The sequence below is a fragment of the Podarcis vaucheri genome (assembly GCF_965113315.1).
Source record: "Podarcis vaucheri genome assembly, chromosome: 2".
NCBI lineage: Eukaryota > Metazoa > Chordata > Lepidosauria > Squamata > Lacertidae > Podarcis > Podarcis vaucheri.
The window spans coordinates 129,118,715-129,137,271 of NC_138760.1; the positions used below are offsets into that span (position 1 = coordinate 129,118,715).

The window sequence follows — 18,557 nt, forward strand, 5'->3', positions numbered from 1 at the left end:
CACTGAGGCTCCTAGCATGTCTGGGCTTCAGCCAGAGAGAAAGATGGAAAAGTGAATAGCAACCACGAGATCCATCCTTCCCCTTTCCCCATGAAGCTGAAGCAGGCTCAATTACAGGGACAGGAAGAGTTGGGAAATCTGAAGGGGCAGCGTGGCTCTCCCCAGTCAAGCAGAAGATCGGATCCCCTGTGGGTTTTTGCTACTGTGTGAAAAAGAAATGGAGGGATGGAGGGTTGAGAATCTGAGGAAGAGAATCACTTGAACTAGATCAGGGGTCAGCAAACTTTTTCAGCAGGGGGCCGGTCCAGTGTCCGTCAGACCATGTGGTGGGCCGGACTATATTTTTTTTTTTTTGGGGGGGGGGGAAATGAATGAATTCCTATGCCCCACAAATAACCCAGAGATGCATTTTAAATAAAAGGGCACGTTCTACTTATGTAAAAACATGTTGATTCCTGGACCACCCGCAGGCCGGATTTAGAAGGCAATTGGGCTGGATCCGGCCCCCGGGACTTAGTTTGCTTACCCATGATCCTTGGGGTCCCTTCCAATTCTACAATTCTATGACTCCTTCAGAACTTTGAATGTGTTTAAATAGCGAAGGTTGAGTCGTTTTACAGACTACGCATGACCTACACACAGGAAAGTAAGGGGTGTGTGAGCATTTTTCCTGCCAGAGGCAGTTCCCTGGCAAGCTCTTGTCTGCTTGCATTAGGATTGTAACGGAAGGGCACTTTCTACTTTAGACTAGCAAAAAGCATTTTTTTCACCTTACATGGAACCTAAAACGACCACAAAACCATCATTTCCTAAAACGAGTAATCAAAAAAATAATAATTGAAAGGAATCTTGTTGAAGTTTACTCAGGAGTAAATTCACACATCAAAATGCCTTGAAAGGGTTTGCACAGAACCAATAAGAAGGGTGGGTGGCAAAAAGCCTCGGGGGGGGGGTATTTTAAAAGGAAACCAGAGGGTCTTGGCTGATCTTATGGAAATACAGTCTTTTAATGATCCTGTGACCAATTAAATCCTAAGGGAGCTGGGCATGTTTAGCCTGGAGAAGAGGAGGTTAAGGGGTGATATGATAGCCATGTTCAAATATATAAAAGGATGTCACATAGCGGAGGGAGAAACGTTGTTTTCTGCTGCTTCAGAGAAGCGGACATGGAGCAATGGATCCAAACTACAAGAAAGAAGATTCCACCTAAACATTCGGAAGAACTTCCTGACAGTAAGAGCTGTTTGACAGTGGAATTTGCTGCCAAGGAGTGTGGTGGAGTCTCCTACTTTGGAGGTCTTTAAGCAGAGGCTTGACAACCATATGTCAGGAGTGCTCTGGTGGTGTTTCCTGCTTGGCAGGGGGTTGGACTCGATGGCCCTTGTGGTCTCTTCCAACTCTAGGATTCTATGATTCTATGAAATCCAATTCAAAACCTGACCTCAGATGGACACGGAAGTTCTACTTTTACAATTTGCTTTTACTGAAAGGGATGCTCATTGCCCCTTTGGCCATACAGTCATAATGCTTCGTAGGGTTTCTTTGTATTCAAATGATATACTGCCTACTTGTTATGCCCTTTAAGAATAAATGTGTTGATGTGTTTGTGTGTTTGTTTGTTTGTTTGTATGTATGTATGTGTATGTATGCAAACACACATCCGGGAGGCGGGCGGCCAAGCTGGGTCTTTGACCCGCGTGACAAAAAACCTAGATTCGGCCCTGAATTATGCTAAAGCCATAAACCAATTATAAGAAGGTGGCACTATCATTACAGTAATCTGTAAGACTAATTTATTTGCCAAGATTACTATAAATTTGTTATGAGTTCTGTGACAAGGACTAAAAAAACTGCAAAGCTTGCTACAAAAGGCGAATGAATAAATCACACTTACCTGTTTCATTTTGTTTATACAATAAAAATATTGGGACTATACTTCGGTTTTTAAAACACCCTATTCTTTGTTTTTAAAGTGGGGTCTTCTAATGCGGCCCCTGGCAACATCGTTCCACCACAAATTAACTGCGTTTGCAGCATTGAAAACCTCTAGGTCCGGACCATTCATCTTGATCATCAGTAAGTCATCAATGGTCGTCGCAAGCAGACGTTTCCGACTGTCCGTTTTAACCAGGTTTAGTTGGCTAACCCCCCTCTCGCATTCGGCAGTGCTAAGCGGGAGGACTCGTAAGAAGTTCAAAACTTTGCATATATTAATATACGAAGCACAAGCCGTTGACTCTGCCTGAAGGCGCTGCCAAGCTTCTTCACACGTGATGCTGGTCTTGTTGCCAGCCCACACTTTGAACTCTTGATACTCCTCCAAGATGGCTTCCTTGTCGACTCTCACGTTGCTGGGCAAGGCTTGCAATAGTTCACTCAGTTCTTTTTCTCCGTGGCTACTTGCGGACGTGTCCCTTCCACCGACCGGTTTGGGTATGTTGCACGGGTCAAATATCTCCACGTTTCGCAGAACTCTGTCGTTTCCGATGCGGTCAAACCATTTGTCGATCGCTTCCACGATTGAACTCAGCAAGACCCGCCGGTCTTCCTCAAAGCAGCCGACTTCGCTTGCGCTGCTAACGATTTCCACGTCTTTGTACACTAACACGCCGCCTTCCAGCTGCGCGGCACTTTCAAACTTTTGCAGCTGAGGCCCACTGTCTTTCACCATCCTCTGCAACCTCTCTTTCGTCGCCGTCAAGCTGGTTTTCACATCGCTGACGGACACACACTTCCTCCGAAACACCTCGGATAGCCTCGTAAGCGTGTGCGTAACGTCGTCCATGAAAAACAAAAACCTGACAAACCGCTCCGACTTCAAACGCTTCAAGTACCCCTTCAGCTTGGCCTCTACCTTCCTGTCTGGCTTTGTGCTGGAGCCGCTCACAATCTGCTGCAAGTGCACCACAACGATGGGCAGGTTGTTGGCCAGGGCTTTCACGGCAGAGTTCTTCGACTGCAGCCACCTGATTCCGGTGATACCCATGTGGCGAAGCACTTTCTCGTTCAGGACTTCACCTATCTCTTTCAACTCCTTTGCCCTTTTAGGACTACTGTGGTAAAACGTGTATATACCCTTCACGACGTCTTCGGCAAGCCCGGCGAATTTGACGGACTTTAAGGCATCCCCTATCGCAAGCTCCAGTTGGTGAGCGACGCAGTGCACAGCCACCAGACCTGGACAGCTGTCCTGGAACAATTTCGCAACCCCAGACGCGTTGCCCGTATCAACGCTAGCCCCGTTGAAACTTATGGCCGTCAGCTTGCTTTTCCAATCGGGTATGTATGCGTCGAGAACCGACTCGATGGTCGACTTCACTTCCCCCGCATCCTCACTAGGACATTCCTTAAGGGCTCCGTAACTACATTTCACTTCCGCTTCATTTATATAATAAAAGTAAACAATCTCGGAAGCCGCGTTCGATCTATCCGTCGAGCCGTCGGCCAAAATCCCAAAGAAATTTGCTTTGCTCAGTTTGTGCTTGAGCTCCAGCCGAAGGCTTTCCGCAATGTAATGAGCAAACTGCTTGGCTGCTTTGTCATTCCTGTACGTCTCGCCCACTATCAAACCGTTTTTCTTCTGCAGTGCACATAACGCCGGGAAGTCGTCAAACGAATAGTTCTCCTTGACGATGAAGTATGCCGTATTGAACAGCTTCTCCAAGTTACTGTGCAAATTGCTGTCCATCGTTCTTAATTCCTGCACCGTCGGGACTGACAGGGGTGTGGACATTGGATTCAACTTGGCTAACTGAGCACGGCAAGCTTTTTGGTGAGTAGCAGATGCACCGTGTTTTTTTATCTGAAAAGGTAACAAAAATAAAATTTGTTATTATAGAATCACAGAATCTTAAGAGTTGGAAGGGACCCAGCGGTCATCTAGTCCAACCCCCTGCAATGCAGGAATCTCAACTAAAACATCCATGGCAGATGACCATCCAACCTCTGCTTAAAAACCTCCAAGGAAGTAGAGTCTACCACATCTTGTGGAAGTTTGTTCCACAACTGAACAGCTCTTACTGTAAATGTTTAGTTGGGATCTCATTTCTTGCAACTTGAAGACGTTGATTCGAGTCCTACCCTCCAGAGCAGCAGAAAACAAGCATGCTCCCTCCTCCATGGGACAGCCCTTCAGATATTTGAAGATGACTATCATATCTCCTTTCAGTCCCCACTTTTCCAGGCTAAACATACCCAGCTCCTTCAACTGTTCCTCATAAGGCTTGGTATCCAGACCCTTAATCATCCTAGTTGAACCTCTTCTGCACACGTTCCAGCTTGTCAACATCCTTCTTAAATTGCAGCACCCAGAACTGGGCGCAGTATTCCAAGAGTTGTCTGAGACCACCAGGTATAGGGAGATATATAAATTCAATAAATAAAATTAATAAATAAGGCACAATAGTCGTACTATTACTTCCCTTGATCTGGACACTAGACTTCTATTGATGCAGCCTACAAGAGCATTAGCTTTTTTGGCTGCTGCATCACATTATTATTATTATTATTATTATTATTATTATTATTATTATTATACCGCTTTCATATATTAAAAAAAACCAAAGCAGTTTGCAGCACATTAAAACATCAAATAAAACAATCCAGAATCATTGCTGAAGAGCATTTATTTATGAATGGAATGACAGCAGCCAGGAGATTTTCTGCACAAAAATGAGAGGAAGAAATTCCCACCAAAGAAGAATGGAAAAGCAAACTGATGGACTATGCTGAACTGGCAAAGTTAACAGCTAAAATAAGACAGCTTAATGATGGTTGTTTTATGGAAGAATGGAAGCCTTTTTTGGACTATTTAAAGTAATATTATAGTATAATATTTGAACTATGAGCAACAGAAGGAATGAGAGATTATTGTAGGTAAAAGGTAAAGGTAAAGGACCCCTGGGCAGTTATGTAATAAACAAATATCTGACTTTTAGAAGACATCTGTTTAGGGAAGTTTTTAATGTTTAATGTTTTATCGTGTTTTTAATATTCTGTTGGGAACCGCCCAGAGTGGTTGGGGAAACCCAGCCAGATGGGCGGGGTATAAATAAATAAATTATTATTGGTAGTGGTAGTCCAGTCAAAGGTGACTATGGGGTGTGGCACTCATCTTTCAGGCCGAGGGAGCCAGCGTTTGTCCACAGACAGATTTCTGGGTCATGTGGCCAGCAGGACTAAACCGTTTCTGGCACAGTGAAACTACGTGACGGAAACCAGAGCGCATGGAAATGCTGTTTACCTTCCTGCCACAGCGGTATCTATTTATCTGCTTGCACTGGCATGTTTTCGAACTGCTAGGTTGACAGAAGCTGGGACAGAGCAATGGGAGCTCACCCTGTCACAGGGATTCGAACAGCCGACCTTCCGATGGGCAAGCCCAAGGGGCTCAGTGGTTTAGACCACAGTGCCACCTGCATCCTTAGTACAGTGGTGCCTCGCAAGACGAAATTAATTCGTTCCGCGAGTTTTGTCGCCTTGCGATTTTTTTCGTCTTGTGAAGCATGGTGTCGGGAAAGTTTTGGAAAAGCTTCAAAAATCACCAAAGTCTTTAAAAACCTCAAAAAAGGCTACCACACCGCGTTCTATGAGTTGCTCCTCGAAGTCAAGTCGCAACTGTATTAACGGTGTTAAGAAAAAGGAAACAAACTTGCAAGACGTTTCCGTCTTGCGAAGCAAGCCCATAGGGGAAATCGTCTTGTGAAGCAGCTCAAAAAACAAAAAACCCTTTCGTCTAGCGAGTTTTTTTGTCTTGCGAGGCATTCGTCTTGCGAGGTACCACTGTATAGGAGAAAGAAGACAAAGTTCAGCAAAGGGAGAAATAAATACACCACAGAAAACGGGATGGGAAGTCGACAAAACAAAAGAAAAATCTATTATGTATTGGACTGCATATGTGATATTTCTGGAAATTTAATAATATATCTGGGGGGGGGGAAATATTGCCTTTCTGCAGCCTATTTCTGCTCATGGTAGTGGAAGGAATGGTAGTACAAGCACTCGATTCCAACAGCAAGCAAGGCTTGATCTACAGCATTTGTGATTCTGCAGGATTCAGGCAACCAGCCTTGGGGTCCACGGGAGCCTGGTAGTGGCATAATAGTTCCTCCTCTGCCAGCTCTGAGCTCAAGGAATAATTTAGGGCATTATTTAATTGCAGACTGGAACGTTTTGCCGTTTTAAAAACCAGAACAGACATGGTTATAAGGACAAAGAACTAATGAACAAAAACACCCAATGCCATTCATCTGTTTTGTTTCATACTATACGAGACGATAATCTCTATTGTCATTGTCCCATACAGAACAACGAAATCGAAAAGTCTACATCAGACATTCAAAACCCAACAAGCCTGCTATCCCAGCCATCCCAACTTGGTTAGCCTCCTAAAAACTCTGATTCCCCATAATTAAATACAATATACTCCCACAGAGACTACCTTACACTGCGTTTAAAACCAAAATCGCATTTGGATAGAAACTCTTTCTCAGGCGGCTAGTCCTAGTCTTTGTAACCGTGTACCTTCTTCCAGAAGGCAAAAGCTGAAAGAGATCATTTCCGAGGTGTGCACGAATAAGCAGGAGGCTGTTTGCCTGAAGGCACGGAGTCTGGCAAAGATGATGTCACACAGGAAAAAACAAGAGGAGCTGTGCAAATGTAGCACCCACTACGGGCTAGAATTCTTTATAGGTTTCCATCATTTTTGTTGCAGCAGTGGCAACCCTACTCAGAGCAGCAAAACAAGATACCGTATTTTTCGCTCGATAACACGCACCTGACCATAACACGCACATAGTTTTTAGAGGAGGAAAACAAGAAAAAAATATTCTAAACGAAACAGTAGATGTATGATTTTTGTGGCTCATGCTGTGGCCACAGACATGTGATCTGATGGTGAGTTTGGGGTGACCCAGTGCAAAAATCCTGAGGATCCATGTGGATCCGTGCTTTGTAACCACGTTTTAAGTGGGGAGGGAAGGAAAAGCACTCAAGGGACAAGGAGCACGCGTGGGGTGGGTGGAGAAGGAGCTTTTCGGGGAGCTGAGCGGGGAGGAGGGAGGGAAAGAGCACTGTTGCTTTAAAGGTATACTTAAGGTATTTGCCCTGTGCCTGGGGTTTTTTCCATTTAACAGTTTGCAGCCTTTTCCTTCCGCTCCTTGTTTTGAGGCAGAATAGATTTGAGCAAGTGAGGAGGACTTGGATTGCAGGGGATTCGCCATTAGCTGTGTAAAAGCGCTCCTCCTTGCAGCCTTCTACTTTGTTTGTACAGGTGGCTACTGGTATCAGGTTCAGTTTGAGTGATAAGCAGCCACCAGCAGCAATAGAATGGAGCACAAAAAAGCAGTAGGGGCACTAGGACCCAGACAATGCTCAAATCCATCCTGCCTGAAAACAGCTGAGAAGCGGGGGATAGCCTTTTCTTTTACTTCCTGGTTTTCACTGCTTGTGGCTCAGAGCTCCAGGTTGGTTTTGGGTTTTTTTGCTGCTGGTTGCTTAAATTTTATCCTTCCTGATCCAAGCCCTCCTGTCCCTCTGCAGCCTCATTGCTCCGTTTAGAGAGCGCTGGGACCTTTGCTAGCTGAGGCTGCAGCAGCTGTTGCTGGCTACTTTAAAAGCGCCTCCTGGCTTTGAACTGCCTGCCTTCTCCCGGCTCGCTATGGTTCCCGTCTGTCCCTCCTCCCATGTAAGCGGCTGCTGCCCATTTTGCTGCCATGGCTCTCCTTCCCTCCCTCCTCCTCGGCTCCCCCCCCTCCTCCTGGCTGTAAAGCAAGCAAAGCTAGAGCCGTGCAAAGCCCTGCAAGCGGCTCCCGCTTTGCTTGACTGGCGGCAGCCACGGCTCTGATCTAGTGCATTTGCTCCGTAACACGCACAGGCATTTCCCCCTACTTTCTAGGAGCAAAAAATTGCATGTTATGGAGCGAAAATTACGGTATATGAAAGCTAGGAGATGTTTATATCTGTGTCTTGTTTCAGCTGCAAAAGTAACTTGCAGCCAACAAGGGAAAAATGGCAGCGGCTTCTCATGATGCCCTATTAAAATCTGTCGCTGTTAATGGCTGGTTTCCCCAGACCATTTAACTAAAAAAAACCAAACAACTGTCACATTTAACAAATTTGGCAAATTGTATCTGCAGAATATAAATACAAACCCACCGTTTCAATCTTGAATGTTGCGCAGCCTTTCACGAAACTCGTATCCTCGGCCCGTGCAAATTCTTTGCAGATGAGGCAGATCATAACATCAGCAAACATTTCCAGCCACGGATTTTCTAGCTTCCACTTCGAAAAAGTTGATGGCCTCACTTTTTTCCTCTGAGATTTAATAATACAAGTATTAGAGCAGCTAAACTCTTTTCCCTTATTGCTGGGTTTTCCTAACAAATCTGGCATTGCCCAAATATAAACAGTTAACTTATTAAACCTCATCATGATTTCATAATTATCTATGTATTTCTAATAGTATAACCAAATCAGTAATTTTTGATATAACTGTAAAAAAACTATGAAAATTTATTATTCCAAAAATGAAACCTTCCTCTGGTTGTCAATATTAAGATGATATCAGCAAGGAGACAGTCTGTAAAAAAACGATTTAAATGAAATTTTACTGACTAGTGATTTAAATTGATTCAATTAGATTTAAATAAAATCCACCCTGGTCTTCACCCAAAAATGAGCTTGCAAAAGCGAAAAGACAATACAGTATTTGCTTTCCCGCCTGCAAGGTCAGCTAGGTTTTATGGTATCTCCCATACCTTTGCATGCCTTCACACCTTAAAACCTGCTCTCCTCAAATCACTGCAGGAACCCATTCATTCACAAACTTAAGTGCCCCAAACTTCTCAATAAGACTTCATTCATGTTCGTCTCCCCTAAGCTTGCCTTCCGTCCAAATTAGGCTGCAGACAATTACTAGAAAGTGTGCAATGCATGTTTGCCCATGTTCCACCTGAGCTCTCCAGACATTTCAATATCTTGCTACACTACCTGTCCGAAGTCCTATTCTGACTGGCTGGCCCAGGTGCAGAATGCCTGGGTCTGACCCTGATAAGAATTCACAGAGGAGGTCACTTGCTATCTAGCTTGAATTGTGGGAACGTTTTTTCATTCCAATACAGCTATTAAAGTTTGCATTGTCATCAATTATGGCAGCTATGAATGGCCATCGGTCATCTTGCATACACTGAGACTGTTTCCATCAAAACTCACTTACGTTTTTCTCTACGCTGATTGATTCACCTTCCAAACAATAGAAGTCGTAAACTCATTCAATGCCAAAATATGTACTCCGGTCCCTCCATTTATTTCTACTCCCTTTATATGCAGAGTGTGTGCAAAGGCTGAAGCTCATTCCACACGCAGTGCATTTAAACGGCTTCTCTCTGGTGTGGGTTCTTTGATGATTAATTAAGGTGGTTATTCTGTCTGAAGCTCTTTCCACACTCCCTGCATTCAAGGTTCCTCCCCTCTGCATTTTGCAATTCCTTTTTAATTCTAATTTATATGTAAACACTATCACACATACTGGAGTCGGTTGGATGTTAGGATTCTGAGCATCAAACGCTTTCATCTTCCCACACTTGGAATTATTTTGTTCTTGCCATTCTATTCCCATCAGATTCTCAGTCATCTCTTCTATTGCTTCGCTCTTGACGAGCTCGGATGACAAAGTCCATTGCTCCCAATAATTCCCATTGTGCCGCGTCTCTTCCGTCATCTCTTCCGTTGCTTCAGTTTTGACAATCCCCGATGGCAAAATCCATTGCTGCTTATAATTCTCATTATTCTGCATCTCTTCTGCGCCTTCGGTTTTGACGATCCCCGATGGCAAAATCCATTGCTGCCTGTAACTCCCATTGTTCTGCGTCTCTTCTGTCATCTCTTCGGTCACTTCGCTCTTGATGATCTCTGGCGACCATCGCTCCCTAGAATTCCCATTATTCTGCACATCATCTGATGGTGGGGAGAGAGGAGAAGCACGTTTGAATCTCAAGAGAAAAACAAAGATCTAATCACAGACCATTTCCCCACTATATGCCAAATTTAAATGTGGTTAACTTCTGAACCAAGGGATGCGGGTGGCGCTGTGGGTTAAACCACAGAGCCTAGGACTTGTCGATCAGAAGGTCGGCGGTTTGAATCCCCGCGACGGGGTGAGCTCCCGTTGCTCGGTCCCTGCTCCTGCTGACTTGGCAGTTCGAAAGCACGTCAAAGTGAAAGTAGATAAATAGGCACCACTCTGGCGGGAAGGTAAATGGCATTTCCGTGCGCTGCTCTGGTTTGCCAGAAGCGGCTTAGCCATGCTGGCCACGACCCGGAAGCTGTACGCTGGCTCCCTCGGCCAATAAAGCGAGATGAGTGCCGGAACCCGAGTCAGCCACGACTGGACCTAATGGTCAGGGGTCCCTTTACCTTTACCTAACTTCTGAACACCCTATAGTGCAAGACAGGGGTGGGGAACCTCCAGCCCACAGACCAAACTTGGCCCCTTTTGGTCCAGCAGATCAGTTTAAGGACCTCTTCCCCAGTCACCCTGCACCTGACATCATACATGAGAACATGTGTGGGGCAGGTAAGGGTGATACTGTGAGCTTAAAGCAAACTTCTGATTCTTCCTCTGCTAGAGCAAGTTACACTCACAGCTACCTATCAATTGATGGGTAGAAGCAGCGCACCTTCCTTGAGCAGAGAAGAGGCTTCTCCCAACTGCTCTCTAAAGCTGTTTGTGACCTACCGTATTTTTCGCCCTATAGGATGCACTTTTTCCCCTCCAAAAATGAAGGGGAAATGTGTGTGCGTCCTATGGGGCGAATGCAGGCTTTCGCTGAAGCCTGGAAAGCGAGAGGGGTCGGTGCGACAAGGTCGGGGGACAGCGGGGAGGCGGAACGCCGCCATCCCACTGTCTCCCGATGTGGTTTGGAGGCTGACGGCGGGGAGACGCGTGCTTCTCCCCGCCGCCAGCCCCGCAAGCTCCGGGGACAGCTGGGAGGCGCAGCGCGTCTTCCCGCTGTCCCCAGACCTGGTCTGCAGGCGGGTGGCGGGGAGAAGAGCGCTTCTCCCCACTGCCGGCCCCACAAGTGCCTGGGGGGGAAATAATTTTTTTCCCTTTATTTCCCCCCCCCCAAAAAAAACTTGGTGCGTCCTATGGCCCGGTGCGTCCTATGGGGCGAAAAATACGGTAATGGGAACTGCTTCTGCAGAAGGATTTGTTTGCACATGTGGAGAGATCTGCCGTTGTTTGCCAGTAAGCTTGTGAAACATGGACCACTTATAAACGCCATCTCCAACTCTTCAAAAGATTCCATCAACGATGTCTCCAAACATTTTTACACATCACTTGGGAAGACAGGCGAACTAATGCCAGTGTACTGGAAGAAGCAAAGATTACCAGTGTCAAAGTGATGATTCTTCAACATCAACTTTGTTGAACTGGTCATGTTGTGTGGATGCCTGATTATCGTCTTCCAAAGCAACTACTCTATTTCGAACTTAAAAATGGAAAGTGTAATGCTGGTGGTCAACAAAAGTGTTTTAAAGACTCTCTCAGGGCAAATCTAAAAAAAAGTAGGATAAACACTGACAACTGGGAAACACTGGCCTGTGAGCGCTCCAGTTGGAGAACAGCCTTTGCCAAAGGTGTCATGGTCTTTGAAGCAGCAACAAACTCAGGACAAAAGAGAGAAAGGTGCTAAGAGGAAGGCACATTTGGCAAACCCTCACCGTGATCAATTCCTGCCTGGAAACCTATGTCCCCACATGTGGAAGGACATGTAGATCCAGAACTGGCCTCCATGGTCACTTATGGACTCACTGTTAAAACTGTGTTTATGGAAGACAATCTTACTCGGCTACAAGTGATTGCCAAAGAAGAATACATGTTTACTGCAGAGGAATTCCGAGAGAGTTAAGAGGATTTATTTTCTACTAAGACAGCATGTCTTTCATTCTCTGGCGCCTCTACTGTGTCCTGTCACCTAACTGTCTTGCCATTTATCAGTACCAGATCTCTCAGGTGGGCCAAAGTGATTCAGGACAATCTCTGTCTGTCTCCAGCCAATCTGGTTCAAGCCCAGATTTCCCCAAATTGATGCAATTTCATTCAGGATCAGCGTTTGGGCTGGATCTGGTGCACAGCTTTATTTAACACAGAGAGATGGGGTGTATTTCACTGGCAAACTTTGATTTTTAGCCTAAATAGCATAGATATTGCATCATAGTTTTGTTCTCATTATAATCTCTTTCATTGACATTGTTAATATCAGTACCTGCCAATTTCTTCCCTTCCTCAGAGGCCCGTCCTGTTGGGTTTTCTCCGGGCATAGAGACGAGGTCTGGTTTCAGAACGTCTGCCATAGAAACAGAAACAGGCTAGTTACTTCTGAGTACAAAGGATGGAGCCGTTCCAAGTTTGCTAACTGCTATGTTCCCCTTCCCAAAACCAAGAAGATCAGTCAGAACATGGTTGTGCGGACCCAGAGGAATCAATCTGGTGCTTGGGAGCCGCCACTCACTGCCCATTTAGCTCAGCTGAGCGGCATTCTAGAAGCCAAAGCAGCTGTTTTAATGCGAGGCAAGGTGGAAGCGAAACCTCAACCAGGAGGCCATCTTTTCTCTGTATAAGTGGAACTCTGCTGGATGAAGCCAAAAGCCTTGTCTTGTCCTGTATCCCTACACAGGCCAATTTGATCCTTATGGGGATTCCACTAGGACATAAAGGCAAGAGCCCTCTCCTGCTGTTCTTCCCAGATTCAGAGATGTTTGATATATAGCTGTCTTGGCTAAAAGCCATGGACAGCTTTACTTTCCGTGAATTTACTTAACTCTCTTTGAAAGTCACTGCATAAAAATCTTTCAATACCGAGACCAAAAGGAGCCCCACAAGACAGCTAAGCACTTACCGATTGATATCTCCTCTTCTCTAGGATGCCGGATAAGTGGATCTTCTCCTTCTTCCCAACAGGAATTGAGGTCTGATACTTTGAAGGAAACACACAGGACCAATTACGTCCGATTCTACTTACTCACCACAAAATATCCAGCTATTCCAAAGCCAGCCAACCGGACAGAGAGCCTGGAGAGTGAGATGGAATTTCTATAGGCCACAGCAACTACCCCTCCCCAACCCTCATGTCTGCCTGGATGCCGCAACAAGTGGACACCGTGCTTACCCACTAAGGTCTCCATGATGTAGACCAGATCGGCCTCCTCATCCACAATCAGATCAGGGATGAAGGAGGTCATATTCAGAACCAACCTGGTATTCAGCAACAGGAGCCACAGACCTGAGGGCTGGCTGACAAGACAATCAAAACACCCCATGTTTTGCTGGCACACCATACAGTCACTGTCTGTGCCATATGCCCCTTTCCCAGCTTGCCCTGCCTCCCACATCATCCCTCCCCCTACCCTGAACCACTGCTCTCCCCAGGTTCAAAAAAGGATGTCTTTGCTGAAACATGCTGAAGTGCAAAATGCTTCCATTTCCAAGGGAGAGTTGGAGAAGTTCCACAGCTGCTTTAGCTATTTCCGCATTTTAAAAAATACAGTGAACATAAGCTGTGCTTGCAAAGGAACGAACAGGAGTATGCTCTAAGGGTCAGCATTGTACCTTTGCGCCCCTATATCCCTGAAGGAGCATCTCTACCCCCATCATTCAGCCCAGACACTGAGATGGAGCACTGAGGGCCTTCTGGCAGTTCCCTCACTGCGAAAAGTGAGGTTGCAGGGAACCAGGCAGAGGGTCGTTTTGGTAGTCACACCCGCAGTGTGGAACACCCCCCCCCCATCAGATGCTGAGATAAAGAACTATACAACTTTTAGAAAACATCTGAAGGCCACCCTGTATTGGGAAGTTTCTAATGTTTTATTATGTTTCTGTATATGCTGGAAGCAGCCCAGAGTGGTGGAAGAAACTCAGTCAGGGTCGGGGTACAAATAATAAAATTATTATTATTAGTATCCCAGCCACATCTCCCCACCCTCAATGAAAACAAATGAAACCCACACAAATTAAAAACTGCTAAAACAACTGCTGAGTGTTTAAGTTGTTGTGCTCATGCTGTGCTTGCTGATTCGCAGGACAAAAACCACAGGGATGTTGGATTCCGTGTGGAAAATGAAGAAATTTGTCATGTGGCATCCACAGAAGTCTGCTGGAGTGGCCCAAAAGCTCAAACTCCCTGCTAGTTAATGAAGTGGGTCCATTTGCTTAGATGCTTTTACACCTACAGCACAACAAAAGTGAGAGTAAGCAAAAAGCCCAGAACATTTGCAGAATAAAAAACTGCAGGATTTTAACAGGAAGCTAGGGGACATGTGGGACGTGGGTGGCGCTGTGGGTTAAACCACAGAGCCTAGGACTTGCTGATCAGAAGGTTGGCGGTTCGAATCCCCGCGACGGGGTGAGTTCCCGTTGCTCAGTCCGTGCTCCTGCCCACCTAGCAGTTCAAAAGCATGTCAAAGTGCAAGTAGATAAATAGGTACCACTCTGGCGGGAAGGTAAACGGCGTTTCTGTGCGCTGTTCTGGCTCGCCAGAAGCGGCTTAGTCATGCTGGCCACATGACCCAGAAGCTGTATGCCGGCTCCCTCGGCCTATAGAGCGAGATGAGCACTGCAAGATCGAGTCGGCCACGACTAGATCTAACGGTCAGGGGTCCCTTTACCTTTACTAGTGGACATGCATTCACAAAATCCCGAGCAGTATACCGGCTCCAACCTTTGAAGCAGCAAATGGAATAGAAAGTGCAATTGTGTTTAACTGCTCAATAACATCAGAAAAGGCTCAACTACAAGGACGTATGGAGCGGGGCTACTAAATTCATTCCTCAGACATCTATTATTGAATGAAAAAATAAGCAGCCTTACCTAGAGAGGCCACAGTCTCGTAATTCTCTTCCATGACTTCCCTATGCAAAGCTTTTTGGCGCGGATCCAGAAGAGCCCATTCCTCTGCCTCGAAAAACACAGTTACATCCTCAAAGGTCACCAGGCCCTGGACAAAGGAGTAGAATTCATTCCACCATTTCCCAAGCGTGTAAGGAGACGTGATAGATGCATGTGTGCTTTCATTTATCTATCAGTTCCCATCACGGCCACTTTTGCTGGGCCAAAAGTAAAAAAAAAAGGAAAGGGAAAGGGAAGGGAAGGAAGGAAGGGAAGGGAAAGGAAAAAAGAGGCATATTTTTTCAGTCTCCCTTGCATCTCCACACACACAGAGGCACCCAGGAAACTCGCATCACTCTCTTGGATTCTCCTCCCCTTACCTGAGGTGGCTGCCAGGAAGCTCTTTCAACTTCACCCCAAGGAAGAGACAGACCCAGCTGTGAACCTGAGGCCATAGCCCTGCCTTCAGGGCGTGAAGGATGAACGGGGCCACCCCCGCGGCAGTCACAGCTGCTCCCCTGATGCACTTTAAAGCATGTTGCAGCCGTCAAGCGGGGTCACCCCAGTGCCTGCAGGGGAGAAACAGGAGATCGGAGGGACGTCGGCCATCTGCAGTTTCTGCTACAATACAGTAAACAAACACACAAGCAAACGAAGAGAGACCACTGAGTTCACTGAGGTCCAGTGCCAAAGGCCTTCTGGCAGTTCCCTCACTGCGAGAAGTGGAGTTACAGGGAACCAGGCAGAGGGCCTTCTTGGTGGTGCTGCCCACCTTGTGGAATGCCCTCCCATCAGATGTCAAGGAAATAAACAACCACCTGACTTATAGAAGACATCTGAAGGCAAACCTGTTTAGGGAAGTTTTTAATGTTTTATTGTGTTTTTAATATTCTGTTGGGAGCCGCTCAGAGTGGCTGAGGAAACCCAGCCAGATGGGCAGTGTATAAATAATAAATAATAAGAATAAGAATAATTACTACTACTGGTAGGACTTGTCATTCACAGATCATATACTACTACTACAGTCATCCACAGATCATATATATGAAATACTTTATTGTCACTTGTACAAGTTGTGTACAGTGAGATTACACGAGCACCGGCCAGTCAGCTCTCTTAGTCTTAATCCCCCTCGTTTACTGACGCACACCCACCAAACCCGAAAGTCAGTTGCCCTGTTGTTATCTTTTCATTCGGCAGCCTAACAGCCCACAGATAGGAGCTGTTTTCTCTCTCTCTCTAAATATTTAAATTTTATTTAAATATTTATATTAAATAAATATTTAAATATTATATTTACTACTACTACTACTGGTAGTACTTGTCATTCACAGATCACACACTACTACTACTACTGTCATTCACAGATCATACATACGTAGATGAGTGATTCCGAAGCCTGGGTCTCCAGCTGTTTCTGGACTACAATTCCCATCATCCCTGGCCTACTAGATAGGGATGTTGGGAGTTGTAGTCCAGAAACAGATGGAGACCCAAGTTTTTTTGGGGGGAAGACTGCACTATCTAAGGTCAGCCTGGCCATCTCAGTCTCCGCTCCTGGCTCCGAAAAGAGTTCCGTCCCTGCCCAACTCAGAGCATCCCCCAAACTGGGAGCGATTTCTGACTTCCCAACTGGGCCAGCCCCCCTTAGGAAGGATCCCAGGAGGAATGGGAAGGAAGTGGGGTGGGGTACCTTCTCTTCCTTCCAGCTCCCCACCCCCCCTCCGCTCCAAATCCTCCCCTTCCCTCCCTCCATCCTACCTGCCACCTCTTCTCACCTGTAGCGCCCGATCCAGCAGCTCCCTTCCGCCGTCCGGAACCCGGAGGAGGAAGCAATATATAGGTGAAGCCCCGCCCCTTCCTTCCGAGGCCAACTTCCTGCCCCTCTAGGAAGCAGAGCTCTGTGCAATTAACCCTTCGCAGGACTTAAGGTGCGTGCGCGCATTCACGCACAAAGCATTCACGCTCTTAGGGAGTTTTTTTTTAAACAACACGTAGGAGGGAAAAAACATAAACCAAAAAGCGGTAGCCAGCAGTCTCCCAAGCAGGAAAAGTGTCATAACGTGACCCGCATTGCAGGGGGTTGGGCTAGATGACCCTTGGAGGTCCCTTCCAACTCCACTTTTATCTTGCATAGCAAAGGAGCGATCACATGTACCTGTTTTATGACAGCCCACCATATTTTAGCTGAGTTAGCTGAGCACAGGCCTCATTTGCCCAGTTGGAGAACTAAATGAAAGGAACTGCAAGATTTCTCCTCACCCTTCTTCTCTTTAAAGATTTCCCGAACAGATAGGTAGCCGTGTTGGTCTGCCATAGTCAAAATAAAAAAAATTCCTTCCAGTAGCACCTTAAAGACCAACTATGTCTTTATGCCAGTGTATGCCATCAAATGCCAACAGTGTCCTTCAGCTCTCTATATTGGACAAACAGGCCAAACCTTACACCAAAGAATAAACGGACATAAATCCGACATCAAGAATCACAAAACAGAGAAACCAGTAGGAGAACCCTTCAATCTCCCAGGACATTCTATACAAGATCTCAAAGTAGCTGTTTTACTACAGAGGAATTTCAGAAATAGACTGGAAAGAGAAGCTGCTGAATTGCAACTCATTACCAAACTTAAAACCATGGAGAGACCTGGTCTGAACAGAGACATTGGATTTTTATCTCATTATACATGACTAAGCCATCGTTCACCTTCTCACCCCTTGCCTTTTCCTGTAGACCTATTGCAGTCGTTAAGAGTCGTCAACAGGCTCATCTCAGTTATCTGCCAATCTCCCATTCCCACCACCCTTCTGAGTAATACCCCTCCCCACCTTCTCACTATATAGAAGGATCTGGCAACTTCTGTTTCAGTGTATCTGAAGAAGTGTGCATGCACACGAAAGCTCATACCAAGAACTAACTTAGTTGGTCTTTAAGGTGCTACTGGAAGGAATTTTTTTTATTTTGATTTCCAGAACCTTCATGATCTTCAAAAACCTTCTCAGTGTATGTCGCAGCTTGCCAATATCCTTAAACTCTGGTGCCCAGAACTGGACACAGAACTTCAGGCATGACCAAGAAGAAGAGCAGTACTATTGCTTCCCTTGATCTGGACACTATACTTCTGAGAGTACAGCCAAGAATATTAGCTTCTTTTTTTCTTTCTTCTTCTGCTGCATCATATTGTTGACTTGTGGCAAGCTTTGCCAGCTTGCAGGCTCATTCCTTCGATTCTCCCAGAAAATGAAGGAGTGAGGACCAGGGGTCCACCTGGGTCCACTTTGGAGAGCCAGGCTGGAGCCAAAATCTAAAAAAGACATTTCTCTCTCCCCTGCTTGCCCCTGCTTGCATAAACAATATTTTTGCAACACAGCGAGTTTGCAAGAGGATGCGGTCAGGGGATTTTGGAGCTGTTCTGAGAAACTGTTCGTTTGCCCAGGATGTCTAGCCCACCACAAGGTTCTAAGCCGAGCAACCTGTTAAAACCACAAAAGAGGAGGGGGTCAAGGAGCATTTACTGGAACCAGTAAAAGGGGTCAGAAAGATTTTAAACTCGCAGCGCCACCTAGTGTATAATGCAGTCTGGAACCGAAAGACCAACATCAATTATTTAATTGGTTGAGCTTCAATGAATATGCATAAAGGGGAATGTTTGAGGGCTGGGTCAAGGGTTGAACCA

General features: G+C 45.9%; 1 protein-coding gene across 4 annotated transcripts; it reads right to left on the minus strand.

Moving 5' to 3' along the window:
* Positions 1–1,432: 1,432 nt before the first annotated feature.
* On the minus strand, positions 1,433–17,074 carry LOC309527265 (zinc finger protein 862-like). Of its 4 annotated transcripts, none has more exons than XM_082213934.1 (8): positions 17,043–17,074; positions 15,265–15,453; positions 14,867–14,993; positions 12,900–12,977; positions 12,267–12,347; positions 9,527–9,954; positions 8,155–8,313; positions 1,433–3,802 (listed from the first exon to the last, which is right to left on the minus strand). In XM_082213934.1, the coding sequence occupies exons 2-8, from the start codon at positions 15,337–15,339 to the stop codon at positions 1,955–1,957; spliced, it is 2,796 nt and encodes a 931-aa protein (XP_082070060.1). In that variant the 5' UTR covers positions 15,340–15,453; positions 17,043–17,074; the 3' UTR covers positions 1,433–1,954. The 4 variants fall into 4 exon arrangements, with proteins under 4 accessions (XP_082070060.1, XP_082070058.1, XP_082070059.1 ...); XM_082213932.1 differs by lacking the exon at positions 17,043–17,074 and adding an exon at positions 16,663–16,793; XM_082213933.1 differs by lacking the exon at positions 17,043–17,074 and adding an exon at positions 16,663–16,703 and having other exon boundaries at positions 15,265–15,505.
* Between the last annotated feature and the right edge of the window lie 1,483 nt (positions 17,075–18,557).

What these genes read in the sequence shown, in the direction of transcription:
- LOC309527265 (XM_082213934.1), bottom strand. Translation starts at nt 15,339, where the DNA reads ATGGCCTCAGGTTCACAGCTGGGTCTGTCTCTTCCTTGGGGTGAAGTT. An exon ending in CTTCCTGGCAGCCACCTCAG is followed by an intron (nt 14,994 to 15,264) that starts GTAAGGGGAGGA and finishes TCCTTTGTCCAG; the next exon opens with GGCCTGGTGACCTTTGAGGA. An exon ending in CTAACATCCAACCGACTCCA is followed by an intron (nt 8,314 to 9,526) that starts GTATGTGTGATA and finishes ATTAAATCTCAG; the next exon opens with AGGAAAAAAGTGAGGCCATC.